This window comes from Chlamydotis macqueenii, chromosome 2, assembly GCF_036417535.1.
Source record: "Chlamydotis macqueenii isolate bChlMac1 chromosome 2, bChlMac1.mat, whole genome shotgun sequence".
In the NCBI taxonomy this organism is placed as follows: domain Eukaryota; kingdom Metazoa; phylum Chordata; class Aves; order Otidiformes; family Otididae; genus Chlamydotis; species Chlamydotis macqueenii.
In genome coordinates, this window is record NC_141557.1 from 15,116,136 (window position 1) to 15,131,929 (window position 15,794).

A 15,794-nucleotide genomic window follows, 5' to 3' on the forward strand; every position below is an offset into this window, starting at 1 on the left:
TTGGATAGCTCCTTCTGCTACTTTTGAGCTATTAGCAATTCCTGAACAAAATATTTCAAAATGATACTAAGTCCTGTGGTTCTGAATGCATGTAGTGCAGTGGTGATTTGGCAAGCAGCTGGGTCACTTCAATCTTTTTAGGCAGTCTGAACGGGACCTGTGCCTGGGGGGGCTGAGGCATTAAATTCTGTTTTTGAACTATACTGTGTAATTAATGTATGTGTTAAATACTAGAGTTTTCCTGATTCCCAGAGTTCCTAGGTTGGGTATGTTATCCTCTCTAGCATATCTTGAGCTAAGCATTAATTTCCCATCTCTGCCTGTGTGTTTGCCACAGTAATTTAAAATATAAAACTAGTTTATTTTTAGTCTTCTGGTGACAGAACCGCAGATCACTCTCCACTTACTCTAGCGTTTTTGTAATCTCAATGCTGTTAGACTTCTGGTTCAGATGCCCTGTGTGTCTTCCATTTCACTACCACCATTCACTGAACAAGCATGGCATGTGAAAATTTCCCAGAAGTTGTAAGTACTTTGCTGCTGGAAGACCACGAATATGAAGCAAGATTTCTCCAAGGAAAGGGCAGACTCCTTGTATGCTTGTAGAAGTATCTGATTTGAACGTGGAGAAAGAAGTTGACTACAATGCTCAAGACTGTGTGGCTGACCTCATTTCTAACCAGTGTTTCAGATAAAAAGACTAGTAATTATCAAGGTTTCTTGATAGTCTGTTAATTACAAAACCATGTATTTTTAAAAGTAAATTGGTTCACATTTTCACTGAGTAATTGCAGTTTAATCCTATGCAGCTATTTTAAGTTGACATTTGTAGCAGAGATCTAATTATTATAGTAATTACAGTGGAATCCGTGTTAATTGACTACTCATGAGAATGACGTCAGTTGATTAACAGAAGTGATCTCTGTAGTTTTTCTCCATGTTTAGAATCCGAAGGGACAGGTTTAGGCTCTCAGGTTTAGACGACAATTTTCTCTACTGCATAGAGTGATTCAGGACAGTGAGAGATCTTGGCAGCCTCAGAAGGGAAGATCTACAGCCATGTGGTTTGGGTGACTCTTCAGGCAGCTTAAATTTATGTGAGAAGGTGTTTACCCTGTGTCCATACATACTGGAGTCATAATAGAAAGATGACTTACAATTGCTTGTGGGCAAGACTTGGGGCAGGCAGAGGGCTAAGTGATCTAGTATCTTCCTGAGAACTCATCACAACGAGAGAGCAATGGATGACATAATGCTGCTTTGTTGACCCACCACTTCTGTCCTGTTTTGATCATGTGTGCTTGTTGTGACCAAATTTAAACTATTGCTAACGTGTGATATGATATTCTTGTACTTGAGGTCAAGAGGGTGGAAGCCGCATGTATAACTGCGGCATAACTGTTGCCTTGCCATTATCAAAGGTCAGATCTATAAGCTGGTATTCAGGAGCTGGGCTTTGCTGTCTCAGAGTCAAGGATCAGTGTAACTCAGGGACTGATCTTATGCCAGTATACCTGTTGAAGACTTCTGAGATCTACAAGGCAGGATCAGATTGCCCTCATGGGTATGACCAAATTTGTTTGGAAACAGATGCTGTAACAAACTTGTCAGAATGTCTTCACTGTTCTGCATGTAGTAACGTGTGACTGGATGGGCTTGTGAGGCAGTAAAAGGAAAAGTGTGTGGTATGTTTCTGTAATAAGCTGTGGAGCTTCTTGTTCAGAGGAACTGAGCGTTTTTGCTTTCAGTCGTCCTAGAAGCCACTAAAGTTACCTGCTGCCTTAAAGATAAGAAAAATGCAGTTGAAATCTGGAGTAATTCTGAACAGTTTACATTGATCTAAGGTGGCTGCTACGTTCTGGCTGTGTGTTCTATACCTTTACTTTGCAGCATCAGGTGCTTGCCTGTCCATGAGTGAGCCCTTTCTATTGCAGTGGCAGATAACTACTCCTCTATAGAGTCCCACAGAAACATATTTCTGGTGCCTGAACTGGCTGTAGGGAGGGGGAGAGAATAATGTGAGTGAGGGGTGACGTGAAAAAAACACGTCTTAATTTTTTTACATGTAATTCTCCAAGATCACTCTCAGTAATCCTCCTCATCTTGGGTATAAATTGTGTCTGGTGAGTAAGTTGCAGGACAGCCAAGATCTGGTAACAGGAGGAGAAGACAGAGAATGAGCCAGTTTGGTTGCTTTATTGCATTCTGTCTCCTTTGTGCACAGATTTATTGAATTTAATCTAAGGAAAAAATTTCTTTTGGAGTAGGTTGACCATCACTCTTCTGGAAGAGACCATCTTCCTCGATCGTACAGTTTTCCTCCTATGTCTGAGAGACAGGATGCTTATCCCGTAGCTCACTGAGCCAAAGAAGAGGGGAGCTGGGGAGTGATTTGCATGCAGTAGGTCACAGAAGTGCTTCAGTGGTCCCTACCATGTGTTATAGGATGAGTTGGTCTGAATGGTGTTGGTGTGCAGCTGTGTTTCCTAACAGCCTTGCTGTGCTGTCCTCCACTGTCCTTCCACCAGGAAATGGTGCTGATGTGAGATAACCTAGGTGTAGGAACAATACTGTCCCTCTGAATTTAACAGCCAAAACTACCTTACAGCCTGGAATCAGGTTGCTCTTGCACCAGTTCATCACCTCTGGGTTACATAATTAACAACTTCTGATTTTTCCAGTTCTTAATGTTTTCTTATTTCATCTTAATTATAATGCGTTTGTGTATGACATGAGGTGCAGTTTTTGTTGGATGATTCTTGTGTGCTTAGTTTTTTTCTAAAAGAGTTTTGGATCACAGGTTTCTAGAAGGTAAAAATGTGTGTAAAGAAAGACGGGTCTCTGTTTATGTACTCGTATGTCCTTGACTCTGTCTCAGCTGTGATCTGGTTTAGCGTAGCAGTTGTGAACCTAATGCTTGTTGACAACTACCTGTTGAAACTGGTATTCTTTTTAGTTCTAGTACCTTAAATGTTATAGTGTGAGTTGTTAGATGGTAACATTGGAAAGCACTTTTGTCAGGCAAGGGATGAGTGTGAGAAGATTCTCCCGATCCGTGCTGATGTAAATCAGCAGGTCCGTGGAGACCAGTAGATGGGCAGTAGTTTGACATGGTTCCCAGTAGTGACAGAGTAATTTGTAGTGTCCTTTTGTATAATTCTTGTATTTCAAAGTCAAAGATGTGATTAGGATGTACACAGACTTGAACTCACTCCTGTGTCCTGTCCTGTACTGTGTACAAGAACCAGTATTCTTTTAAAACTCCATCCGCTTACTCTGCATGGCTTCCTCGACGGCTCCATCTTTTGCTTTCCCCGGTAAAGAGAGCAATCCCTTCCTTAGGGTAGGCTTTGAGAATCTGGAGACTGTCTGCTTTGCTCTATGCACTGGGCTTCAGAGTTGCCTATTCTGATAATTTCCATAAGCAGATGTGCCTTAAATGACTTTCTTTTAAGAGATCTGGAGTAACTTGGAGAAATTATTTGAAGAAACATGCAGTCAAATTACAAAAAAAAAAATGTTTCTTTCATTCTTAAGAAGATAGACTCATTGCTACTACTCTAACATTTTTTTCAATTGATTTTCTAAAATGGTAATAAGTATTCTGACGATTTGGTTTGTTCAGTTGTTAATGACAGGGTTATGTCACTTAGTCATAGAATTCTTAGGGTTGGAAGGGACCTTCAAAGGTCATCTAGTCCAACCCCCTGCAAGGAGCAGGGACGTTTCCGACTAGATCAAGTTGCTCAGAGCGTCATCCAACCTGGCCTTGAATGTTTCTGGGATGGGGTATCCACCACCTTTCTGGGCAACCTGGTTGTTCCAGTGTTCTACAAACCTCAGTGTGAAAAACTTTTTCCTAATATCTAATCTGAATATACCTCCCTTTATTTTAAAACCATTACCACTCATCCTATCACAACAGGCCCTACTGAACAGCATCTCCCCATCTTTCTTGTAGGCCCCCTTGAGGTACTGGAAGACCGCTATCAGGTCTCCCCGGAGCCTCCTCTTCTCCAGGCTGAACAGTCCCAACTCTCTCAGCCTGTCCTCATAGCCTGTCCCTCTTATCCTTCCTGGCCCTCCTCTGAACCCTCTCCAACTGGTCCATGTCCTTCTTATGCTGGGGGCTCCAGAACTGGACACAATACTCCAGGTGGGGTCTCACCAGGGCAGAGTAGAGGGGGAGAATCACCTCCCTCGACCTGCTGGCCACGCTTCTCTTGATGCAGCCCAGGATGCGGTTGGCCTTCTGGGCCGCAAGGGCGCATTGCCTGCTCATGTTGAGCTTCTCATCCACCAGCACTCCCAAGTCCTTCTCCTCAGGGCTGCTCTCAATCCATTCTCTGCCCAGGTTGTATTTGTGCCTGGGATTGCCACTAATGTCTTTTAATGCCTTGTGTTGTGCTTTGAATATAGTCTCCAGGGTGTGCTGCGGAGTAAATATTCCATCAAAGAAATCTTTGCACCCTGTCAGTGTCATTTTTCTTTGAGAAACTGTAATTGAAGTTGGAATCCAACAGTTGTGTTGCCAAAAGTTTAGCAGTATTATCAAAATGTGAAAGAAGTCAAAGACTACTTGTGTTCGGTTGCTGCACTTCTGCTTGTTTCTGCTTGGATGTAGGAGTGCCTACTTGAACCACAATTATAATGTCCTTTCTTTTGTGTTCTAGTTATTATAGTTTAACTTTTTTTAATGTAGTGTGCTAGAAATGCAGTAAGTATGCAAGTACTAAACTTGTTTGAAGAATTACACCTATGTCCTTGAATTAACATTCAAGAGAGGTCCTGTTGCCCCCGCAAAGCAGAACTGAACGAAAGTTCCGATTCCTTCAGGCTGCAGTGAGAGCTGCTCTGCTGTGTTCCTGCCTGCCTTATATCTTTGTTGCTGCCAGCTTGCTTTAAATTATCTTTTCACTCTTTTATATTTTGGAACTTGCATGATAATACTGATACAATAAGAGTGGATACAAGGGACAAATTTGATATCTTAAAATTAATAGAAAGGAAGACTACAGGATAAAGAAAGGTGTTGAGGTAAAAATTTGCTTAGGAAAGTCCTGAAGTATATTACGCCTTGCTACATGCTGGGTAGTGAGAAGTGGTGTTGCTGTTCTCGTTCCTATAGACTGTGTAATTAGAATAAAATTTCTAAAGGAGGATAGTGGTTGTCAAGCTTTTGCTTGTTTAAACAACTAACAGAGTAATCTGATAAGTGTTCAATTTTAGCCGTCCAAATGCTTTTCTAGACAGGAATATAGTGGGATGAATAAGGTGCAGTTTCATGTTACCGGCTGGGTGTTGCAAAAAGCGATGAAGAAGCTTTTTTCCTCAGAAACCTTCTGTCTCTGAGCTGAGTGCTCATACTGCATCATCCCTTTGACTCTGGGATTGTTTGACAACGTGATGAGCCAATGTAGGAAGCTAACCTGATGGAAAAGTAACCTGGGGGGAAGAGAAAGCAGATTTTTAGGTTTTGGGTGAACTCTGAATAGCTTTAAACACAAATTTGGATGAGCGTTAGTACAAGGTAGAGGGAATGAAGTTTGAGGAACAACGCCATCGTTGTGAAAGTACTGGATCAAATTTAACATCACGCTGCAACCAACTCCCAAAGTTGTATTTCTGGTAGCTTTTAATGTCAGATAGAGAAAGCAACTGAAGAGGGAAGCTTTTCTGGATGTAAGCCTAACTAATAGGTCGAAAATATTTAAATGTAAAAGTGGAAGGCAGTTTCAGCGAGAATAAACTGCTCTCAATAAGTAAGGTATGTACAAAAGATCCAGGAGAAGCGAGTTGAGAGGGGGATGAAATGGCTAAGGCACGTGTGTTCTTTAGTAGTCTGGACTGAGTTTAAGACAAACTCCAGTGTGGTTTCAGTAAGGAGGATACCTTAACACAGAAATGTGAGTGCACTGAAAGTGGGAACTGATGAGTAGTAACAAATAGGATGTGGACAATTAATATTTACATGAAATAAATAATAATATTTATTTTCTTCTTGGAAAGAAGAACAGGGTGAGATCTGTCTAGCAATCAATGTGTGGAATAAGAAAATAATGTTCTCTATGTATTTGTAGTAAGAGCAAACCTTCTTGGTTGTATTTGATACTGAGATGGTTGAAATGTCATGAAATGTTTTTCATGAGTCTTAGTTTATTTTTTTTTCCTCCCTTGGTATTCATTTTTAAAAGACATTTAATGCCTCATTTTAAAAACCAGTTTAATGGCTAGCTGCTACAAAAGGGAGTTACCTTTTTCTCTTCCTTCCTTTTCCCCACTGCCTCTCTCTGCCCCCTGCCCCGGCAGTTCAGGGAGCTAATTTGTTGGAAGATTAATTGTTTCTCATTGTTTCCAGGGGAAATAACAGGAGAGAGGATGATGTTCTGTGGATTTGGTTCCCTAGTCTGTCATCATAGGCTGACATCAGGCAGTGGTAATATGGAGAATGACAGCAAGAAGCACAAGAGTGTACCTTGTAGTGGTAGCTGTTAGATGAGTTTCCTTCTAACGTGACAAATTACAGCCTTTGAGGTTGACTAACCCACCTGAAATTCATGCTAGGAATTTAAAGAAACAGTCTGAAATAATTTCACAGCTATTTGAGAACTTCTGAGAGCCAGAAGATGTTCCAGAGGAGAAGGCGAAAAGATGCTGCAACTGTGCTGCTTAAAATAAAAAAAAAATTTAAAAAAAAAAAAACCCAACACCCAAAACAACAAGGAAAAAAAAAACCACAACAAAAGCCAACAACAAACAAACGAAAACAAAACAAAAAAAAACCCCAGCATAAAAACCCACGGAAAAAACCCTGAAACAAAAAGCCCTGAAGCAAAACTCTATACCAGCCTGTTGCAAAGAAGGTTACAAACAAGTGGTCTTAACAGCAGTTCCTAGAGGAATATGGATAATGTGAATAACTTGGCCCAAGTAATCACCTAGAACATACTAATCACTTTGTGAGCGACTAATATGAGTTTTTTAAGAACAAACCCTGATTAATCCTGTCTAACTTCTTTTCTGTGGCAGGGCATGGGACATAGTGGGTAGTTGCATCTTGACTTGTAAAAAAGACTTTTTGACACTGCTCTGTTATGCAGTGAATGGAAACAGCATTACAGAAGCTGTTGTACAGTGGAAATATATCTGACTGGAAAACTATATCTGGATATGGATGAACAGTCAAAGTGAAAAGATGTGTTAAATTTATGAAGAGGTGTGTCTTTAAATGCCTGTTGGTGTTTTCAGGAGTGGCTTGGAGTACAGAATCTACATATTAAATCAAGATAACATGAAGGGCAGCCAGCATGATTTTGGAATTCAAAATAATTCTGACAAACTGAGGAAACCACTGCATTTTGAAATGGAAGGCTACCGTTTCAGGTTAATGAGGTGTTGAATTTGAGTGGGAGCAATCAGCTGTGCAATCACAGTGGAGAAAGACTGCAGAATAGAAGCTGTAAGTGGTGTTAGTTAACTGCAGATGTTTAACGTGCTTTCATGTTAAAAACGAGTGCTTCCAGAGTTACCAGTCGCACCTGATTATATGTATTGTCAGGTGAGAGAGACATTCTGACCCACCAGCTGAGATGTTGAAGCTGCGGGGCAAAGTTGCTGTTGCTAGCGTTTGTCCAAATAAGTGAGAATGTGGTGCATGGGGGTGTAAAGGGTAGGTTGCCTTGTCTGCTTCTTTTCTTTTATTTAGTGGAGTGTCTCTTGTGATGACTTGAAACAGGTATGAACAGCAGATTAGCTACCTGTTTCAGTGGAGAAACTTCTATCTGGTTGCTTTCATAATATGTGGGTCTACTAACACTCTCTGCTCAAGTACTGAGTATTTTTGTAATTGGAATGAAAGTTGGGCAAAAATATGATTTCTGCTTCAGTTTCAAGAATATTGTTAAGATTTCTTTAAATACTTGTTACTGAAGCCTGTTAGGAAGTTAGTATAGACTACTGATACTAAGTAGCAGTGCCAATTTCCATATCAGAGATGAGTTAGAGAAAACAAAATCTTAATATACTTGTGTTTGAAAACACAAGTTGGGGTAAATGCATCAGGAATCCTTCATATGGTTATAAAAACAGTAAGCCTTTGCTGTTATTCAAAAACCATTGGCTATTACTATGCATTTGACGTGGAATCCGCCTGTACTATATGAAAATGAAGCTTAATTCCCTGTTCTGCAACAGTTGTAGCTGTTGGGACAAAATCCTGAAGAGTTACTACTGTTTATGCAAATTTGAGCTATCTGGCAGTAGTGCTTCACTAAAAGGTAGAAAAGACATTATTTTGTACTATACACAAGAAAAAAATTTAGCTGCTACATCTCCTAGGTGACATATGTGTCTGCACTTAACAAATGCTAGAGGATCAAAATCAGTCCAGTGAGTTTTACTTGCAACTGTATTATGTCTTATTCTCCTGATTAGTCTCTTTTTGCAAAGAAACTTTTTAGCAAGGGACAGATGTGGAAAAATATTCAGTGTGTTTGAAGGTAAAGACAAGCTAAAATCCTGTGAATCGTTGCAGCAGAGTTACACCTTGGAACGACATCCTTCTCTCTAAAGTAGAGAGGCACGGGTTTGATGGACGGACCACTCGGTGGATAAGGAGTTGGCTGGATGGCTGCACTCAGAGAGTGGTGGTCAACGGCTCAATGTCCATGTGGAGACTGGTCACGAGTGGCGTCCCTCAGGGGTCCGTGTTGGGCCCAGCCCTGTTCAGCATCTTTGTCGGCGACACGGACAGTGGGATAGAGTGCACCCTCAGCAAGTTTGCTGGTGACACCAAGTTGTGTGGTGCCGTCGACACGCTGGAAGGGAGGGATGCAATCCAGATGGACCTTGACAGGCTGGAGAGGTGGGCCCGTGCCAACCTCATGAAGTTCAACCAGGCCAAGTGCAAGGTCCTGCACCTGGGTCATGGCAATCCCAGGCACAAATACAGGCTGGGCGGGGAATGGATTGAGAGCAGCCCTGAGGAGAAGGACCTGGGAGTGCTGGTGGGTGAAAAGCTCAGCATGAGCTGGCAATGCGCCCTTGCGGCCCAGAAGGCCAACAGCATCCTGGGCTGCATCAAGAGGAGTGTGGCCAGCAGGTCAAGGGAGGTGATTCTCGCCCTCTACTCTGCCCTGGTGAGACCCCACCTGGAGTACTGTGCTCAGTTCTGGAGCCCCCAACACAAGAAGGACATGGGCCAGTTGGAGAAGGTCCAGAGGAGGGCCACGAAGATTATAAAAGGGCTGGAGCACCTTTCCTATGAGGACAGGCTGAGAGAGTTGGGGCTGTTCAGCCTGGAGAAGAGGAGGCTCCAGGGAGACCTGATAGCGGTCTTCCAGTACCTCAAGGGGGCCTACAAGAAAGATGGGGAAAGGCTGTTTAGTAGGGCCTGTTGCAATAGGACAAGGAGTAACGGTTTTAAAATAGAGGGAGGTAGATTTAGATTAGAAATTAGGAAAAAATTTTTTACGATGCGAGTTATAGAACACTGGAACAGGTTGCCCAGAAAGGTGGTGGAGGCCCCATCTCTGGAAACGTTCAAGGCCAGCCTGGATGAGGCTCTGAGCAACCTGATCTAGTGGGGGATGTCCCTGCTCCTTGCAGGGGGGTTGGACTAGATGACCTTTGAAGGTCCCTTCCAACCCTAACCATTCTGTGATTCTATGAACAGATTTTAGTTTGAGGCTGCACTAACTCTGCAGTTTACAATAAAATCTATTTTACAATTTTCTTGAATTTATTTTTTTTAATGTTTAGACAGAAGAGGTTAATTGCCTTTATTGTACTGAAGAGGGGGTGAATTGAAGTCAAGACAGACAAAGATGTAGTAAGATCATACATGTGAACACAGATATGTTTTTACTTCAATATTAAAATCAATTATCCCTGCCACCCTTTTGCTGCAGTTCCTGTTTGAAGTATTTCAGTAATCCGGTTTATAGCATCTCAGTGATAGCTACATGGACACAGTTGATGTGGCACTGGCTTACTGAGCACCGAAGGAAGAGCAGTATACACACTTAAGAAACCCGCTTTGGTACTAGGGAAAAAATACCATGTTACATTGTCAGTAAACCATTTATGTACGTGTACAGATCTTGCTCTGTAGGTTTTTGTTGGTAACTCTGTGAGCTCTGCTGGTACTACTTATTGTCTTGACAGCACCACAGGAAGAATGGAATACATTTGGATAGTAGCATGAGAAAATGAGTAGAATTTGTAAAGTTACTAACCCGTTACTTGTATTATAGTAATAGATATAAGTGTAATTACTCTTAAGCTTGAAAAAGAGTTGCAGGTTTCCAAAAGTTAATTATTCTCACCCTCATAGTTTATTGTTTTATAATATTATAATATAATATTAATAAATATGATTGTATAATATTAATAAAACCTGTAATTATGTTAATAACAAACTTATTTGACAGGTTAGGAGGGACAAAATGAGCATAATAGAAAGCATTGCAATAAAACAAAATATCTTTAGGAATAATTCTCTATCTGGGTAAAAATAGTTGCTTCTTTTCCTAATAGAAGATTATGACAGACCTCCTTTCTGGTTTTCTGACATCACTGTCAATAAGTGGCCGTAACAAATACGGAATAATACCAGAGTAACTATCTGTCTGCAGCTACTTGTTATAATCTGTATGTCTAATCAATCTTAAGTGTCTCTCTGGAAATATGTAGAATTTGATTTATGTAGCTTGGTGTGCCAAGAACATGCGACTTGACTTACTAAGTTTAGTAACTGAAGTGTTGTGTGTTTGTGTAAGAGGGAGAGCTCCACCTACTGGAAAAACCTTCCGATTTAGGGAGTTCATGTTGAGTCAAGTGTGTGATACTAATTTTTTTAGTCTAGTCTTGGGGATTTGGAATGAGAGCATTTGCAAAGAAATAGAATCCTTTCAACTTTAAGAAGGCCGAGCTCTGAAAATATTTCCTCAGATGTTCATCTTGACTTTTTTATTTGTAGGAGCATCATCTCCAACGGGCTATCTCAGCACAACAAGTATATGGAGAGAAGAGGGATAACATGGTTATACCGGTTCCAGAAGCAGAAAGTAATATTGCATACTATGAATCTATATATCCTGGGGAATTTAAAATGCCAAAGCAGCTGATTCACATACAGCGTAAGTAAAGTAACTTATTTGTTGACGTATACACACTTTACTTTTCTAGTAGTTCAAGAGATTACTCTTAAACGTCTATTGGACTAAGTACATACTTTTTACTGAAGAGATCTATTTAGTTCTTGATCAAGAAGTAAATAGATATCCTTCTTAAGTCTGTGTCTATATGTTAATACTTTAAATTTAGCAATCTCAAAGGCCTGTTTTTGCCCTCTGTAACACTCAGTAGTTACAGCTTGCACTACTTCTTAGTTTTACTACAGAAGTGTTTTGTTCTGACTTGAACTTTCACTGTGTCCTTTAGCTTTTAGTTTGGATGCTGAGCAGCCGGATTATGACTTGGATTCGGAAGATGAGATCTTTGTGAATAAGTTGAAGAAAAGAATGGACATATCTCCTTTGCAGTTTGAGGAGATGATAGACAGACTAGAAAAAGGCAGCGGTCAGCAGGTACAATGGTACTTTGAATAAAGAGTTTGAAATACGCACTCTATGCATTGCTATATGAAAGTGACATGCTGGGTTTTACATTTAGCCAGTCAGCCTGCAAGAGGCCAAGCTGTTGCTGAAGGAAGATGATGAATTGATCAGAGAAGTGTATGAGTACTGGATTAAAAAGAGAAAAAACTGTCGAGGTCCCTCTCTTATCCCAGCAGTGAAACAAGAGAAGCGAGATGGTTCCAGCACAAATGACCCTTATGTTGCTTTTAGAAGACGAACAGAAAAGATGCAGACACGAAAAGTAAGTAGATCAATACCTCCATCTGCTTTCTTTCTCTTCATTCTGCTCCTCTCGCAAAGTAGCTTATAAAAAGAAACAATTCTATTGTGTAGTATAAAACAATAAAACTTGAGGTGTTCTTTTGGTTTAATTTGCAAGGGTGAAAACATGAAAGAAACTACTTTAGGATGGCTGTTGAATGAAAGTTTGGGGTTTTTTGGGGGGGTGTTTTTTGTTGGTTTGTTTTTTTTTTTTTTTTTTTTCACTAAACCTACTTATGGTATTGGGAAGCTGTAACTCATTGATAACATGCACATGCTTCTCTTTGGTTTAGCATGTGATTTTTTTTTTTTTAATACATACATAAATATTTAGAAATTACCTTATTTCAAATTGTTGAATTTAAATGATGTGGGAAAACGTATACACTATTTATCTACAGAATCGAAAAAATGATGAAGCATCTTATGAGAAGATGCTTAAGCTGCGACGAGATCTCAGTCGTGCAGTAACCATCCTGGAGATGATAAAGAGGAGGGAAAAAAGCAAGAGAGAGTTGCTGCATTTAACACTGGAAATTATGGAAAAGAGGTAACGTTTATTGAAAATTTGCTGCAGAAGGCTTTGGAAACTACCTTATATTCTAATTCCCACAAATACTGAAGAACAGTGAGACATTTTTAAAATAAGTGTTTAGACTCTGACATTTACAGGGTAGCATATTTTCGTATTTGGCATTGGAGAGCAAAAGAAAATGTTAGAAAGTTGTTTATTATAGGAAAGTGAGCCGTTGCACTAATCTACATTGTTTCGTTACTTGTGTCCAGATGTGTATATATATTCTATATATTACACAGGAGGTGAGATCATAGTTTCAGGTAAATTGATTTGGAAATTTGTGTTAAACTTAAATGCATTGATTAAAGAAATCACAGCTAATTTTAAGGCCGTTTCCAGTCATTACCATTCTTCTTTTCCTTCATTATTGCTGTTCTTTTTTAGCAAAGTTTGATCTAATACCCTCTTGAGGAAAACAAATAAGCATTTTATACAGTATAAGATTTTGTTCTGTGAGTCATCTCCAACTACTGATTCTTTTGACATCCTGTTTGTCAGCTGTGCTCTGTCAACTGTCACTTTCCTAGTCAACTGAGAATCATATTTGCGATGTGGAGTTTTTCTTTTGATACTTAGAATCTGAATAGACTTCTCTAGCTTACGCATCCATGTTTGAAAACAAATGTTTTGAGTCAGTATTTTAAATCTCTAACTTTTTAGACTGACTTCTTAGGGAGACAAATTGAATGTCTCTACTGGGGCACTTTATTCTAGCACTGACCGTTTTTAGTAGAAATAGAGAGCGGAGATATCTCAAAGATTTTGCAGTAGCATATTCAAGAAAATAAGTTGTTGAATAGAGGAAAGACTCTAATACCCCCCTCAGAATGGAAAACTGCACTTCAACACAGCACTTGCCACAGGATTTGAAATGTAATATTGTGGTGAGTTGCCCTTGGCTGAACACCAGGTGCCCACCAAGCCCATCTATCACTCCCCTCCTCAGCAGGATGGAGGGGGAGAAGATAAGATGGGGAAGAAAAACCTAGACTCATGGGACAAGATAAAAGCAGTTTAATAAATCAAAAGCTGTGCGCAGAGGCAAAGAAAAACAGGAGATTTATTCTGTGCTTTCTATCAGCAAGTGATGTCCAGCCACTTCCCAGGAAGTAGGGCTTCAGTATGTGTAGCAGTTGCTTTGCGAAAACAAACGTTATAATAACAAATGCCCTCCTCCCTCCTCCTTTCTCTTAGATTTTTATTGCTGAGCAGACATCATACAGTATGGAATATCCCTTTGGTCAGTTTGGGTCAGCTGTCCTGGCTCTGTCCCCTTCCGAGGTTTGCCAACCGCCAGCCCACTGGTGAGGGGGGAATGCTGAAGAGACAGCCTTGATGCTGTGCGAGCACTGCTCAGCAATAGCCAAAACACTGGTGTCTTACCAGCACCTTCTAGCTACCAATTTAAAGCACAGCACTAGCAGGGCTGCTGTGAGGAAAATTAACTCCACCTCAGCCAGACCCAGTACAAATATGCTTAATGGATCTGCTAGTTGTGAAAATACTCCGTTACACAAAAGAGGGAGGATTCATGAATAAGGCACTCTGCCCCACTGTTTAAAACGTTTTGGGTGATAAATGTATGCTTTTAAGTGGTACCTGTCCCCAAGTGAGTGGAAAGGGAAATCTTCTGTTCTTTCCTCTCAGTTTCTGCTTCATTCCTTTATGGTGTTATCTTCGGGAGATGTTTTACAGGCTTTACAGGGTAGTTACCGTTTTTATTTATTTTTCAGCATTAATAATTGCAATGATGTTTCTATGTTATTAGTCCCATTTTCTGGAATAACATTTTCTGTACTGTTCGGTGTCATCCTGGATGTCCTTTTACCCCAAGTTGCAAGTATTGGTCTGTGTTTCTCTGTGTTGTGCAATTTTTTACCAGATGTACGTTGTAAATGTTCCAACAAATAATAATTTTTAAAAAAAAAAATCTGATTTCAGGTATAATTTAGGTGACTACAGTGGAGAGATAATGTCTGAGGTCATGGCACAGCGGCAGCCAATTAAACCTACCTATGCTATTCCTATCATTCCTGTGGCTAACAGCAGTCCTTTTAAACACCAGGAAGCTATGGAACTGAAAGAATTCAAAGTTAAAGTGAGTAATGTCAGTAACCGAGTTACTAGCATATGTAACAGCATGAACAGGACATCGCATTTTACGATGGGAGGAGGGGGGTAGCTTTTTGAAGCTGGAAGGAGACTAGCAAAGCTGCAATTGGAGAAAAATGCTTTGTTCTGTTGGAGTTGTGAGAATAATGTACAGACTACTGTCATTCCTTAAGACAAATAAAAGAAGTATATATGAACTACAGACAAAAAGACACATGCACCTGTATTCTTATTCTGGAGGACACAAACGTTTTTCTCTAATACGGTCTATAAAGTTAGGATATCCTGAACAAAACTGTATTTATTGCATAGAAATTGGACAAAGATAGGACTAATGAGGTGAAACCCATATTGTATTCTAAGTTACGTAGTTATTTTAATCTGGAGGGTGGTTTTTTGGTTTTGTTTTGGGTTTGTGGTTTTTTTTTTGTTTTGGGTTTTTTTTTTTTTTTTTTTTTTTTTTAAAACATAATCCACTGATATTCCCAGCATGCTGTATATCTTAGTCTGGTTTTGTATTTAAGTAAAGTATCAAATCATCTTATTTGACTTAGACAGCTGACCAGCACTCTTTTTTCCTGCAGGCTTTAATTTTGTGTCATACAAAGCATAGCTACAGTGCCAACAACTGAGCATATTAAATAGGTCAGGTAATACGGGAGAAATGCTGAGGTATAATTTGAATTTTAAACAAAGAGTTCTTGTAACTGAAGAATGTCCAAAGGCTGTTCTGAATCTGACAAGGTGGCTTGAATCAATGAATACTTCCATTGATAGTAGAGCATCATAATTGAGATTGCTGGAGTGTACTTGCCTGTTAGTGATTTTTGAGTCAGTGCAGTGTCTCACAGCTTGAAAGAAATCTGTTTTTTGGAAACCTGGGAAATGCTCTTAAACTTAACTTTAGCATAGTATGGGGAAATATGTTTAATTATTAGAGGATTTTCTGAGTATCTAGGTATCTTTGAGAAGTCTAACTTCTATTTTTGCCTTTAAAGCATTCTTTAGTACTGATTAATTCGCTAACACTGCATAAATGCTTATGAATTTAAAATGTTAGAAAACAAAAAAGATGCCTTATAGAGTTCATTATATATATTTTGGTCTACTTCTCTAAAATAGTACTGTTTTCTTAACCCTTAGTGTTTTATCTAGCACAGATTGAGTAAACAGTGCTTGATTTCACCTTGTCTGTTAAACTTTTC

General features: G+C 39.8%; 1 protein-coding gene across 8 annotated transcripts in view; it reads left to right on the plus strand.

Moving 5' to 3' along the window:
• EPC1 (enhancer of polycomb 1) overlaps positions 1–15,794 on the plus strand; it is a 68,166-nt gene that overhangs the window by 34,869 nt on the left and 17,503 nt on the right. For all 8 annotated transcript variants that reach the window (XM_086742014.1, XM_086742017.1, XM_086742009.1 and 5 more), the window contains 5 exons: positions 10,979–11,138; positions 11,443–11,588; positions 11,674–11,880; positions 12,302–12,450; positions 14,419–14,575. In XM_086742014.1, coding sequence (XP_086598140.1) covers positions 11,039–11,138; positions 11,443–11,588; positions 11,674–11,880; positions 12,302–12,450; positions 14,419–14,575 — 759 coding nt within the window. In that variant the 5' untranslated portion in view covers positions 10,979–11,038. The remainder of the gene's footprint in view (positions 1–10,978; positions 11,139–11,442; positions 11,589–11,673; positions 11,881–12,301; positions 12,451–14,418; positions 14,576–15,794) is intronic.